The sequence below is a fragment of the Scylla paramamosain genome, chromosome 1 (genome assembly GCF_035594125.1).
Source record: "Scylla paramamosain isolate STU-SP2022 chromosome 1, ASM3559412v1, whole genome shotgun sequence".
NCBI classification, from domain to species: Eukaryota; Metazoa; Arthropoda; class Malacostraca; order Decapoda; family Portunidae; genus Scylla; species Scylla paramamosain.
In genome coordinates this window covers 40,805,343-40,818,696 of record NC_087151.1, presented here as the reverse complement: position 1 = coordinate 40,818,696, position 13,354 = coordinate 40,805,343, and the positions used below count along the sequence as shown (strand labels likewise).

Here is a 13,354-nt window from a genome sequence, read left to right as displayed (position 1 = left end):
CTATGATCATAGCAGTACCATAGCGCCACGCCGTCTGAAGATAGCTAAGGGTTGGACCAGTCAACACTTAGTTCCGTTCTAGCTGCCATGATAATAAAAGACAGTTTTCTATTAGATTTTTACTTCAGTTTTGCGTGGCCGAGGCAAAATTGGTGTCTGCTGACTCACACAAGACTTGCCTCCTTCTACAGTGACCCAATCCTATCACGAAAGTTTCTGTGACAACGAGTAACAAATAAGTGAGAAAAATAATCTCACAATATACTGCGATGTGAGGACAAGTAGCGAACGTCGAGAAGCATTAAAAAAAAAAAAAAAAAAAAAAAAACTTTGACACATACAGGGAGTGACTGGCACAATACCTAACATTGTGATTGTCTATACACCACCTCACAGGAACAGGAACGCAGAACTGAACACATAACGGCCACACACACCGGCTGTAAACATAACACCAGAGAGAGGCGCCCACCGAACACGCTCGCTCGCAGACACACACACACACACACACACACACACACACAAAGTCAGGAACTTCATTATTTCAAAACATTAAAAAAGTATATTATGTACAAAGTTCCTTACATACTGAAAACAAATAGTAAAAAGTTTATAAGACTACAGAATGACTCATCTGAACTACGCACGTATTGCAGAGAGAGAGAGAGAGAGAGAGAGAGAGAGAGAGAGAGAGAGAGAGAGAGAGAGAGAGAGAGAGGAGGGATGGTAAAAATAAGCTGTTTACAGGAAGAGGAGGAGGAGGCTGTATGAAAAAGAGAAAAAAATAGGGGTCTCTCTCTCTCTCTCTCTCTCTCTCTCTCTCTCTCTCTCACCCCCCCACACATACACACACACACACACACACACACACGCAATACAATACAATACATCGGGTCACACTTTGCCCTCTCAAGCCAGACGGTAGCGTGGCAGGGACGAGATGCCTATTGATATGTTCATTGACCTAACCGAGGGCGACATGACTCAGGGGAAGAAACCTTGGCACGGACACAACCACGTCCCGGGTCAAAGTCAAGAGTCACGGACCGGAAGGCGAGCGAGGGGGGGTCCGTGGAGGGGTGGGGTGGGGGTGGAGGGAAAGGGGACGGAGGGATGCAGGAGTATATACTTACTAACACACACACATGGTGAAAAATGAATAATAAGACCTTTGGCATCGCAATCTCTAGTTACTATGAAAGATATCTTGGATGAAAGGAGAAGGAAGAGGATGGATAAGAAGGGGAGGATGTAGGGGAGAGATAAGGAGGAGGAGGAGGAGGAGGAGGAGGAGGAGGAGGAGGAGGAGGAGGAGGAGGAGGAGGAGGGGGAGGGGGAGGAGGAGGAGGAGGATATAAAACCACCTAATTTTTCCTCCAGACTCCTCATGACTATGTCACTATTGTATCTTCTCCTCTTTCTCCTCAGGGAAGAAGGTGACGGTGATTGGGACACAGGGAGGGAGGGGGAGGGGAGGGAATCTCCACGCCCAGGTTAATACCTTTATAAACGATTCGTAATTAAAATAAAAAAAAAATATATATAGTTCTATCTTACGTGATACAAAAGACAAGATTGTCATGTCGAACTCGAAACATATGTACAAACCAAGTTTATACAGCAATTAGTAAAACTACATAACTAGCGAAAAGCATGCTACCTAGAATGAATATAAGATCTTATTATTCTGAGATTCTACAAAGTGAGAAGAGTAGGTTACACCATCCGCTGTGGCGGGGAACTGCACCCGCCAAGGGGCAAGGCGGAGGGCACTGGCGCTCGCTGGCTGGCTGTCCCTCCCAGCTTCATATCAGTTCACACTACGTAATGCAATATGCTGAAGCTTCCTAGTGAACGTTTTTTGTAAATAACTGTGTTTCGAATTCATGACGAGATGATTCATTCACGAAAAAAAAAAAGTTAGATAGGAAAATAAGAAAGAAAACTGCCAGAGATATATGATGGTGATGCGTTTTCCTTAATTTAGGAAAGGACATGGACTCGTATTCTTAAGCACGTTGTTCTCTCATTAGGACTATTTTCGAAGAGCCACAGATGTGATCGATTGTGTTTTCATGAGTGTTTTTCCTCATTTTGCAGAATCATAGATAGACTGTCACTACAATTATGGAAACTCAATTGAAAACCCCAGTAACTCCCATCAGATTCTTTTAAAAGTAGTTGAGATGAGAGGCCAAAATGTTTGGGAATACTGATCTAAATCGTAAACCTCCGTCTGATCTTTGTAGTCCAGATCTTAAAGATGAAGACCAAAGACAGTTGTGTTCTGTTTAGCGCAACATAGTCGCACTGAAAGTAGGATGTTGTACGATGTTATGTCAGTGTGTAAAATATCATCGTATAATCATATAAAAAAAAAAAAAAAAAAAAAAGGCTGGCCGTGATCAGGTGTGAATGTGGACGAACTTTATTAGTTTTGTAAATCCAGAATAATATTGTTCAGGGTATTAAAGGACTGCTGCATTTTTATAGGGCTGCAATATTATGAGTATTTGTACATAAGTTAAAATTCACTTCAAAGATATTTATGATTATTTATCAATTCACTTTGGTCGTGGAGACAGCTCTCACTAACTGCCAACCGTTGCTAAGTCACATATCGCATTGGCCTTCTGCTAGCGAGTGCTCCGTGATACATCAATGAACACAACGCCTCACCGTGCACCGCTGTGGCGTTAATGTTGAATTAACCTTCAGTGAGGGAGTTTTCTATGCCAGTTCTATGGTCGAATGGAATGTTAGGCAGTTTATTTGTAAATATAGGTCAGTTCTACACAAGTCAAGAGAGGCTGAGGGATTCGTTGCAAATGAACTCAAAGAAAAGGAGAGAGAGAGAGAGAGAGAGAGAGAGAGAGAGAGAGAGAGAGAGAGAGAGAGAGAGAGAGAGAGAGAGAGAGAGAGAGAGAGAGAGAGAGAGAGAGAGAGAGAGAGAGAGAGAGAGAGAGAGAGAGAGAGAGAGAGAGAGAGAGAGAGAGATTACATATTTGGTGTGCAGATTTACCTCTGACACCAAGACAAGTCCAGTGGTACCATCATATTCGTCTTGTAACAATTTTCATATCAGCATCGAACAGTGATCGTCAACGCGTCATGAATCTTAAAGGAAAGGTCTTTGCACACATTCTCTGAAAAAACTTCAGCATATTGCATACTGAAAAAGAGTTGTTTGCATGGGGCTGTGAAGAGCGCCTCGCGAAGTCCCGGGTCGTGTGCAGATTCCGCGCTACATCGGTCTGATTCGTCTTGCTTGCTGGAAGCTGCACGAGATGCGTGCTGAGGTAATGGTGGGGTGGGGGTGGAGCGGCCGCCCAGCAAGAAGGGTCTTTATCAGACCTCCTTGCCGTCCAGCCTCATCGCGGCCGCCCCTCCACCCATTAGCAGCGGGCCGGCGCCACCCGCACCCGAGGCGCCGCACTTACAATACTCGGTGGCAGGCACAGAACTGCTGCAGGAACTGGGCCGCGAAGTGTGTGTGTGTGTGTGTGTGTGTGTGTGTGTGTGTGTGTGTGTGTGTGTGTGTGTGTGTGTGATTCACCTAGGGTCGTCTGTTGGTCACCCAGCCAGCCGTTACCCTATGGACCGATCTTTGGGTAGGACTGAGACCACTGACACCACACATCCGGACAGCGAGGTCACAAGTCCTCGGGTCACATCCCGTACCTACTTGCTGCTAGGTGAACATGGGCTACACATTGAGGCTCTCCCATTTGCCTCCCCGCGCCCGGGATTCGAACCCAGGCCTTCTTGGTTGTCAGCCGAGCGTGCTAACCACTACACTACGCGGTGTGTGTGTGTGTGTGTGTGTGTGTGTGTGTGTGTGTGTGTGTGTGTGTGTGTGTGTGTGTGTGTGTGTGTGTGTGTGTGTGTGTGTGTGTGTGTGTGTGTGTGTGTGTGTGTGTGTGTGTGTGTGTGTGTGAGCATGGGATGTGTGCGCACGCGTGGTACCAAGTGTGAATGCCATAGTCCTGGTTGGGTTGTGTCACTACCGTAAATAACACGAAGTTCTCTCGGGACTGTTTCTTGGCACACCAACACCTTAGGCCTCGGTGTGGAAACAATAGTCGTCCAGAAGAGCGGCGGCGAGGGCACACTGGGAGGAGCCGGGCGTCGTCTGCTGCAGCAGATGCGTGAGGGCCAGGAGCGTGCTGTGGCCCCCGCTTGCCTCCACTCATCTCCTCTTTCTCTTCCTTTTCTTCTTTTTATGATTGGTACTCATCTGACACGAGCAGCCTGACCCTACCTGGATGGAGCCTACCATCCACTCCACGTCATCAGTGGAGTTTAGTGGTCGGACGAGTGCCTGCGAGTAGGAGTATTGCTGAACGCAGCGAGTCGACACCTCTGGCTGGAGGGCGTTGCCGGGGATGATGCACTCCTTGTCCCTGAAACCTTCCAAGCACAGGCGTTCAGTGAATGCTTCGTAACCAGGCTTGATCTCCATGGTCTCGTGCGAGCGGCTCTTTCCGACCGTCTTGTTGAAACTTTTCAGCTCCGAGGGGCAGCAGTCGATGTACTCGATGCCGCTGTGGTCCACGAACACCGGGATGGTGTCGTTGAGCATCTTCTCTACTTCTCGGTAGCGCATCTTCCGTCTCCTCTTCACTAATCTCAGCTGCTTGCATCGCTGTCTTCTTTTTCGACATTCTTGTCTTCGTTCGTTTCGTCGGTTTTTGCACGATCGTCTCCTCTCCTTCGCTCCCACTTTCTCTCGTTTATTTCTCGTGAGATCGTCTAACTCTTCTGCTAATCTGTATTGCTGCATCACATCTACCTCTTCCTCCTCCTCCTCCTCCTCCTCTTCCATCACTTCCACCTCCTCCGCCAGTAAGTCATTCTCTGGTGGGGAATCCTCGTATTGCAAGAATTCCTGGGAGTACCTCAGGTGGCTGCCCTGTGGTGGCTGCTCGTCAACCATCTCCTCGGCCAGCCTTGCCGCGCGAGGGGACAGGTGGAGATTGTATGGGCGGAGTTGGTGGTGGTGGCGATGTCGATGGTGGAGTAGGTGTAAGGGGTTCGTGGTCGTGGTCGTGGTCGTTGTGGGGATGGTGGCGACGGTGCTGCTGGCGTAGTAGTCAAGGCGAGCCAGGATTTCCTTGGTCATCCTCTCCTGCTCGGCCAGACTCAGGCCCCGATCGGCGAGCTTCTTCATTGTTCTGCAACGTGAAGGGCGGTGTTTAGTCCTCTCTCTCTCCCTCTCCCTCTCCCCCACCTCTCTCTCTCTCTCTCTCTCTCTCTCTCTCTCTCTCTCTCTCTCTCTCTCTCTCTCTCTCTCTCTCTCTCTCTGAAATGATTTAGACTCAAATATTAAGTTGAAAGCGATTATCAGTTTCTGGAAGAGAAATGAACTGAGAAAGATTGCAAGTGTTTACTCGAAGGACAAGTTGGAAGACGAATAAAGTAAGGCTGTGTCTGTTGGAAATGTGAGTGCCGTGTATGCAGCGGGGACAAACTTTATCTCGAGTCCTTTAAGGGTGAGGGGACTAGCTCGCCTTACAGGGAACACAGTGAGCTATGACAGATATGAAGTAACACAGGGGGACACAGCATGTTGAAGAGGATGCAGAGTTGGATAGGTAATTCTCTCTCTCTCTCTCTCTCTCTCTCTCTCTCTCTCTCTCTCTCTCTCTCTCTCTCTCTCTGGCTTTCAGGCTTACATTCGTTTTTGGTGGGCTCGGCGCTGGCGTGAGGTGGTGTCTGCGCCGCCTTCCTGCGAGCGAACCCAACCCATCAGCAGCCAAACCACCTGCAAGAAAGGCGACACTCGGTATAAAGTGCGTTGGGGCGTGACTAGCGGATGCGACCTTCTTGATGCAGACATCCACCACTAGCAATATGAAAATTAATTGATGGAGTTTATGTTGCTTAAGGAAGGAAGTCAAATGGTGTTGGATAAAGTTAAGAAAGGACGTTATCTCTTCTACCGAGAAACTGATCTGTGTCAGGATTGGACTCACAACATTTAAGGCGTGAGATAAGGCATTGAAATATTTAAGAAACCAGTGAGAAAGGGAGAAAAACCATGGCTTCACTGGACACACCTCACAGTTACTAAATACGACAGAACAGCAACAACTATGGTACAACTACACACACAGACAGCGCACTCGGGGGAAGATGAAGCTGAGGCACCAGTGGACACAGGCGGCACACACGACACCAGGGAATCTAACACACCACTGGACAAAGAGGCAACACACAGGCACTTATTGTACTACATGTCCTCTCGGGTTATCATCAGATCACCTCTGGAAATAAAGTAGCCTTTGGAATTTAAAACTCTTGTTCTCTGCCTCTATTAGGAGCGGCACATCGGCGGGCTGTTTTGTGTCGGGCGCTGCAGTCATATTTATCGCCCTCACTTGCCGTCTGTCTCCAACCGTGCAAAAAATGACCAGTTTCTATGCAGGTTTCGTGTCCTGACTCAGGCAAGCGACAGAGCCAGACTGTCTTTTCTTGTATATGATTAAGGGTCGTATTCTTAAACGTTTCGGCGCTTTATTTCACCTACTCTTAACAAGCTGCAATTAAAGCTAGAGTTGTAAGAGTGTTTTCATGATTCTACTCACATTTCAACAAGAATTTTGTAATATTAATAGAAAATACCCGTAAGGACCCGACTAATTCTCTCTGTAGTTTTTGAAATAGTCCCGATGAGAGAAGAGAGCGTTTGGAAATATGGATTTGAGTTGCAACTTGTCCCTAAACGTGTAAAGAAAGAATGCAGTGTAACTAGCGAGGGTTCGAGCCCCACAATGGCGCCTAAACTAAGGACATAAAAAAAACAACATAAAGTACAGGAAAGTGCAAGAAGCCACTAAGTTTACACACACACACACACACACACACACAGAGAGAGAGAGAGAGAGAGAGAGAGAGAGAGAGAGAGAGAGAGAGAGAGAGAGAGAGAGAGAGAGAGAGAGAGAGAGAGAGAGAGAGAGAGAGAGAGAGAGAATCCACAAGAAACAGGTAATGATACTCAAAAATTTGAATGTGCCAACTCTCTCTCTCTCTCTCTCTCTCTCTCTCTCTCTCTCTCTCTCTCTCTCTCTCTCTCTCTCTCTCTCTCTCTCTCTGATGGAGGCGGTGTGTGTGTGTGTGTGTGTGTGTGTGTGTGTGTGTGTGTGTGTGTGTGTGTGTGTGTGTGTGTGTGTGTGTGTGTGTGTGTGTGTGTGTGTGGCCCCCGCGCTCAGGGACATGGCGTAGGTGGTAAGGAAGGGCAGACGTGGAGGGGGCAGGTGAGGTGAGGGGATAAAAGAGATACTTAGCTATTGAGTGGATGCAATCTATTAAGCTGCAAGGGAGAAATGGAAAGGTGTGCCCGGTACGGAAGGGTCAGATGCGATAGCGAGTGGGAATGTAGCGCGCTTGGTGGTACTTATGAAGCCATCTACTGTTTTTTGTCCTAAGGAAGCTCATGGGAGAAGAAAGAAAGGAAGACCGAAGAAAAGGTGGATCGACTGCGTGAAGGAGGATGCAAGGTAGAAAGGGATAGACGAAGCAGAAGCATACAACAGAGTCACATGGAGGAGGCTCATCTAACACAACGGTCCCATATAGAAGCAGGACACAATCTGAGGGGAAGAAGGGAAGTTCATGAAGTAAACTAGACGTTCTCCACTTGGTCGTGCTACTGCTGTTGTTGCTGCCTGTGAAAACTGATCATGGCCGAATGTTTCTGTTATTTCTTCCAAACAAAAGGATATGCGTAAAATAATCCTTCTTTTTCTTCTTCTTCTTCTTCTTCTTATTATTATTATTATTATTATTTCCTAAAAAAAATATCTATCTTGTAAAATATTGGTAATGCAGAGATACTCTATGCAATAAGCAAGGAAGACTTGTCCTTATCATCGCTCTCTGCATCGTCCCCGCCCGTCTCTCGTCATCACTTCACCGCCACAGCCAGGGTCTCTCCCCGTCACCAACTGTGCCTCTCCGCCGTACCTCCGTGCCACTAGGGCATCGATCATCACAGTGACGGTCATGGGGCGCGCCAAGGACATCTGTATGGTACCTGAAGCGCCTCTGCCTGTCCTCAGCTCCCATCCCTGTCATCTGTGCTTCCACGCGTATTGTCCTGTCCGCTCATCCCGCCCATCCCGCCCATCTCGCCCCGGCAGGCACAATGGAAGCCGCCTCCTGCTCCCGCTGACTCACGCCGCCTCGGAGGCCTGAAATTCCCCGCTTGAGTGTGTGTGTGTGTGTGTGTGTGTGTGTGTGTGTGTGTGTGTGTGTGTGTGTGTGTGTGTGTGTCGCGGCGGCCTCGACCCAGCAGCTAACACGCGGCTCCCTGATTCAATTTATCTGTGTGTACAAAGTGAACCCTGCTGGCCTTCCCTCGGGCCTCCGCTCACCGGATTTCACGACTGATTTTCAGGAATTCTACGCCTGTCGTGTGTAATCCAAGTAGGAGAATGCGTACACGTGCACTACGAAAAGAAACACAAACACACACACACACACACACACACACACACACACACACACACACACACACACACACACACACACGGTAATTCTTTTTCTCTCGCAAGTCGAAGCAACGGTACACGAAACAGGAATCCCCGACACTGACGTCAGGAAGAGGAACTCGAACTGAGCCTCACATTATCAGAAATTTCAGCATTTTATCTCGACTACTTTCATCAGGCTCTAGCTGGCGCACGTCGCTGGGGCCTTCACGGGGAATTTTTACGATTCTAGAGATGGTTTAACAAGATGTCTACACCATCACCAGGAAAACGCATATGATAACCCGGCTGATCACCACTGTGGCCTTTGAAAATCATCCTGATGGGAGAAGCAAAAGTTTCAAAATACAAGCATGAATTTGAATACTGGATTTTGCCACACCAACCCATCCCATGCGCCAGGCTGACCAATCCTTGACTTCCCGGCCTGGCATTAAGGACACGTCTACGGCAATCAACTGCAAGACTGCTCGGTTAGAAAGAGGAGCCGCGCGGATAAATGGTTCCTTGGCTTACTCGGGTACAAAACCAAATCCCCGTGAAGGCTCCGGGGACTCGTGTAAAGAAAATGGAAAGAGACGATTATTGACCGTAAAAACACGGCGCTGCTTTAATTAAGAGACGAGAGGGACGGACGGGGCAGGAAGGGGCGGGAAAGCAAGGAGGAAGGAGGGAGGGAGGGAGGAGGAGGTGGACGAAAAGGGGAAAGAAAGGCAGAAAGGAAGAAATGGGAGGGAGAACAATAAGGTATGACAAGAGAGACGAGAGACGAAGTAAAAGGAGAAATGAAATAATTAAATGGAGGAAAATGGGGAAACGAAAGGAAGAAATGAGATGGAAAAAGGAAGAAATAAGAAGAAGGAGAGGAAGGTGGTTAGGAAAGGGAAGGAAAGGAAGAAACAAGAGAGTAATAAGAAATGATGATTAAGGAAAAGAAATAAAACAGACGGAGAAAGGGAATGAAGAAACGGGAACACGAGAGAGAGAGAGAGAGAGAGAGAGAGAGAGAGAGAGAGAGAGAGAGAGAGAGAGAGAGAGAGGAGGGAGAGAGGAGGGTGATGGGCGCGTCAGTAAGTGGCCAGTGTTTACCAGGTCCAGTATTAGCGACGCTTATGTGGAGGCAGTGGTCAGGAGGCCCCGGGGAGGCTAATTGTGGCGGGACGAGAGAGAGAGAGAGAGAGAGAGAGAGAGAGAGAGAGAGAGAGAGAGAGAGAGAGAGAGAGAGAGAGAGAGAGAGAGAGAGAGAGAGAGAGAGAGAGAGAGAGAGAGAGAGAGAGAGAGAAATATATTTAACCTTATGTGGTGTGAACGGGAGAGGACAAGGAGAGCGGGAGAGGAGAGGGAGAGGGGGTGGGGGTGAGAGGGTCCCTAATGATGTTCCTTCTCTTTCGGTCTATCACCCAAATGAGAGAAAGGGGGAATAAAAAAAGGACACTATGGCTTACACACCTGCCTCCCTCATTAGCCATTTCACCTGTGTAGTCGGAAAGCAGACACAGACACACACGAACAAACATGTAGGTTTCCACTGAGATCATGAAAAACACTTCGAAAACTCTACATCAGTTCTATGAAAACATCTTTGAAAACTCCACATGACTTCCAGTACGCCTGTTAAATGTATAACCCAGAATGACAAAATCCTGAAGTCTCTAATCTCGAGTAAGAAGTCGAGTACAAGAGACAAAGGGTCCTTACCAGTAAAAGAGTCACGAAAACACCTTGAAAACTCCACATAACTTCCACTACAGGGGGGCAACATGACGAAATGTTTTGGAATTCGGACTCTAATGTAAGGAATCAGAGTAGGGAACAAGAGACAAAGGCTTCTTACCAGCACTAGAATCATGGTGCCTCTAAGTTGCATGTTGATGTGCAGTGTCTACTTGGCCATCATTTTGGCTCCCGGGATGGCAGAGGTGTCGGCGTCGAGGGGTCCTAAGCGGCAACGGACCTCCCAGGGGTGTGTGTCTCCAGTTCCCAGGCGAGACGTGGCCCACCCTGCGCAGGACAAAGGGAGAGGTCTGAGTTAATGGTGGTGGTGGTGGTGGTGGTGGTACTTATGTTCTTCTTGCTATCATTGTTTCTAAGCAAATACATGTAGAAGTTGGAAAAAATATGGAAGGAAGGAAGGAAGGAAAGAAAAAGAAGGAAGGAAGGAAGGAAGGAAGGAAGGAAGGAAGGAAGGAAGGAAGGAAGAAAGGCAAGAAGGAAACGAGGAAAGAAGAACGGAGGGGAGAAAGGAAGGAAAAATAGCTAAAAAAAACAAACAGACAAACAGAATTACGAGTAAATAAAATAAAAAAAAAGGAAAAAAGTTAAAATTTGCTGGGTTATACTAAACAACCATCCACAAGTGTGCACAAGAGGAGAGGGGGCGTGTCATCCCAGCCAGTTTAATTAATCTGAATATCGGATACACGTCAAAGTTCTAAAATATTTCACTGCGGTCTTCTTTTCTTGATCTCAGAAGTATGACCCGTTTTGAGAGAGAGAGAGAGAGAGAGAGAGAGAGAGAGAGAGAGAGAGAGAGAGAGAGAGAGAGAGAGAGAGAGAGAGAGAGAGAGAGAGAGAGAGAGAGAGAGAGAGAGAGAGAGAGAGAGAGAGAGAGAGAGAGAGAGATCGCTAAGTACACCAGTGACACTCGGGTGATGCTTAAGGGGAGCTGTTCCTCGCGTGACGGCGGCTCCGTCTGACACCTTTGGCGAGGGTCATTGAAAACTCATTAAGTAGCTTACATAAAGAGAAACCGTGTGTGTGTATATGTGTGTGTAAGGGAAGAGTCATGTGTGTGTGTGTGTGTGTGTGTGTGTGTGTGTGTGTGTGTGTGTGTGTGTGTGTGTGTGTGTGTGTGTGTGTGTGTGTGTGTGTGTGTGTGTGTGTGTGTGTGTGTGTGTGTGTGTGTGTGTGTGTTCGTGTGTGTGTGTGACTGGTTATCGATCACAAGTGTGGGTGTGTTGACCAATATCTCTTGCACCACGCATCCAACCTGATCCCGTGTGTCCTCTTCCACCCTTCCACCTCCACCTCACCCTTCGTTCTCCTAAACACACACACACACACACACACACACACACACACACACACACACACACACACACACACACATACACACACACACAGACACCGTTCCCTACAGGTGGCAGTGAAAAACCGTCACCACCTCCCCTCACATCCCCTTCTTCCCCTTCCTTTCCTCCCTTCCTGCCCACGCTGAGCCACACTTGTGCTACTCTCCCTCAAACACACTCTTTCCTCGCTCTCTCATTCGAACATCAGCGGCCCTTAACTCCCCCCACAAACAAAAGGTAAAGGAGACGTTTAACCCCTAAAGAACCGGGGACGTCGATCGACGTTTTGGGCTCAAAGGACCGGGGACGTCGATCGACGTCTCTTTGTAAATAACGCCAAATTATGCGTTTTTCCGCCCGATTTTCTAGCCAAGTGTATGGCAACACTGATTAAGACTAGGATGGGAAGGGTTGTCAGTTCCCCGCTAGCCTTCGTCATGGCTGGTCATCATGGAAGTGATTCCGCCTCGTCCGATTTGGTGCACTCGCCCCCGCGCGTATTTACTTCCACTCCATCCATCCACTCTAGGCCCTCCACGTCAGCTAGGAGGCCTCTAAGTATAAGTGGCATTGAACAGGAGTTAGAAATCACTGTCTCCACGATTATTGAGAGTGAGGACAGTGATGTGCTGGGGTCTGATGATGCAGGAGACAGGGGCACCAGCACCACCACAGCCACCACCGATGATGAAGTGCTGTCACCGCCAAAACCAGAGCAACCAGCCCAGCAATCAGCCCAACCTGAACCTGTTGCAGGGCCTAGTACACCAGGCCCCAGTACAATTAGGGTAAAAAAGGTCATAGATCCCGTTTTCTGCGTTACTAAGCCAGAGCCACCATCACTGATCGGACGCGCCCCCTCACTTTCACCGCAACACCACCTCAATCAACTCGTCATATCTCCGTAACCATGGCACCTAGAAACTTCTGGTTGGTACCATTCAAAAGAGGAGGAGTTGATTGTGGGGTAAGTATTGTTTTCTTTCACTCGTTTATTGTAGGTTAGGCGTACTGAGCATGCAAAGATAAGCTATTTTGCACGTTTTTCCCCATATCCCCCGCCCTAGCGGGACTGATATACTTACCCCGCGCGGTCCTTTAGGGGTTAAGAAGCTCTACGGAGGTGATATCTTTTCTTCTTCCCTCCCGGCGGCACCTCGGAGTCCAAAAGGTGGTTCTTTACAATGGCACTTTCAGAACACATACACGGGGCTATGAACGCCAGGTAGATTGAGGGACTAAATTACTAGCGACACGTAAGGCAGAGTGAGCTGGCGTTAGGTACACGAGTTTATGTAGACTTTGCTCGAGGAGTGGAGAATGTACTGCCAGCGATGCCTCAGTTAAGTAAGAGGAAAAGACAACAATGTGACCTTGAGTGGACAGTCTTAAGGAGAGGGTCGGAGGGCGTGAATGGAGGAGAAGGAAGAGGAGATGGAGAAAGAAACTGTAGTAGTAGTAGAAGTAGTAGTAGTAGTATGAGGAGGAGGAGGAGGAGGAGAAAAAGAGAGAGGGGGCAAGAGACAAATGGAGACGTGAATAGGAGGAAGTCAGTCAGTCAGTTAGTCATGTTCGTGTATTATCTAAGAGAATAAAACTTGTCTGCCTTTCTATCTTTTTGTCTATTTTTCAAGAAGGGAGGGAGCGAGGGAGACAAAAGGAAGGATGTAAGAGAGGGATTGATGGAGGAATGAATGAATGACAGACCGAAACGGAGAAATGGTGAAGAGAGACAGAACAGAAAAAAAGAAGAGGGATGAAGGAAAAGTACACGAAGGAAGGAAATAACAA

At 47.9% G+C, this 13,354-nt stretch overlaps 1 protein-coding gene and 1 non-coding gene across 6 annotated transcripts in view; both read right to left on the bottom strand.

Moving 5' to 3' along the window:
• Positions 1–790: 790 nt before the first annotated feature.
• LOC135105593 (uncharacterized) overlaps positions 791–13,354 on the bottom strand; it is a 219,527-nt gene continuing 206,963 nt past the window's right edge. For all 5 annotated transcript variants that reach the window (XM_064013849.1, XM_064013867.1, XM_064013856.1 and 2 more), the window contains 3 exons: positions 10,327–10,493; positions 5,676–5,764; positions 791–5,174 (listed from right to left, as the gene is read on the bottom strand). In XM_064013849.1, the coding sequence (XP_063869919.1) occupies positions 4,190–5,174; positions 5,676–5,764; positions 10,327–10,359 (1,107 nt within the window). In that variant the 5' untranslated portion in view covers positions 10,360–10,493 and the 3' untranslated portion in view covers positions 791–4,189. The remainder of the gene's footprint in view (positions 5,175–5,675; positions 5,765–10,326; positions 10,494–13,354) is intronic.
• On the bottom strand, positions 3,734–3,807 carry Trnav-gac (transfer RNA valine (anticodon GAC)). The gene has a single exon. It is a non-coding gene; the product is annotated as a tRNA-Val (tRNA).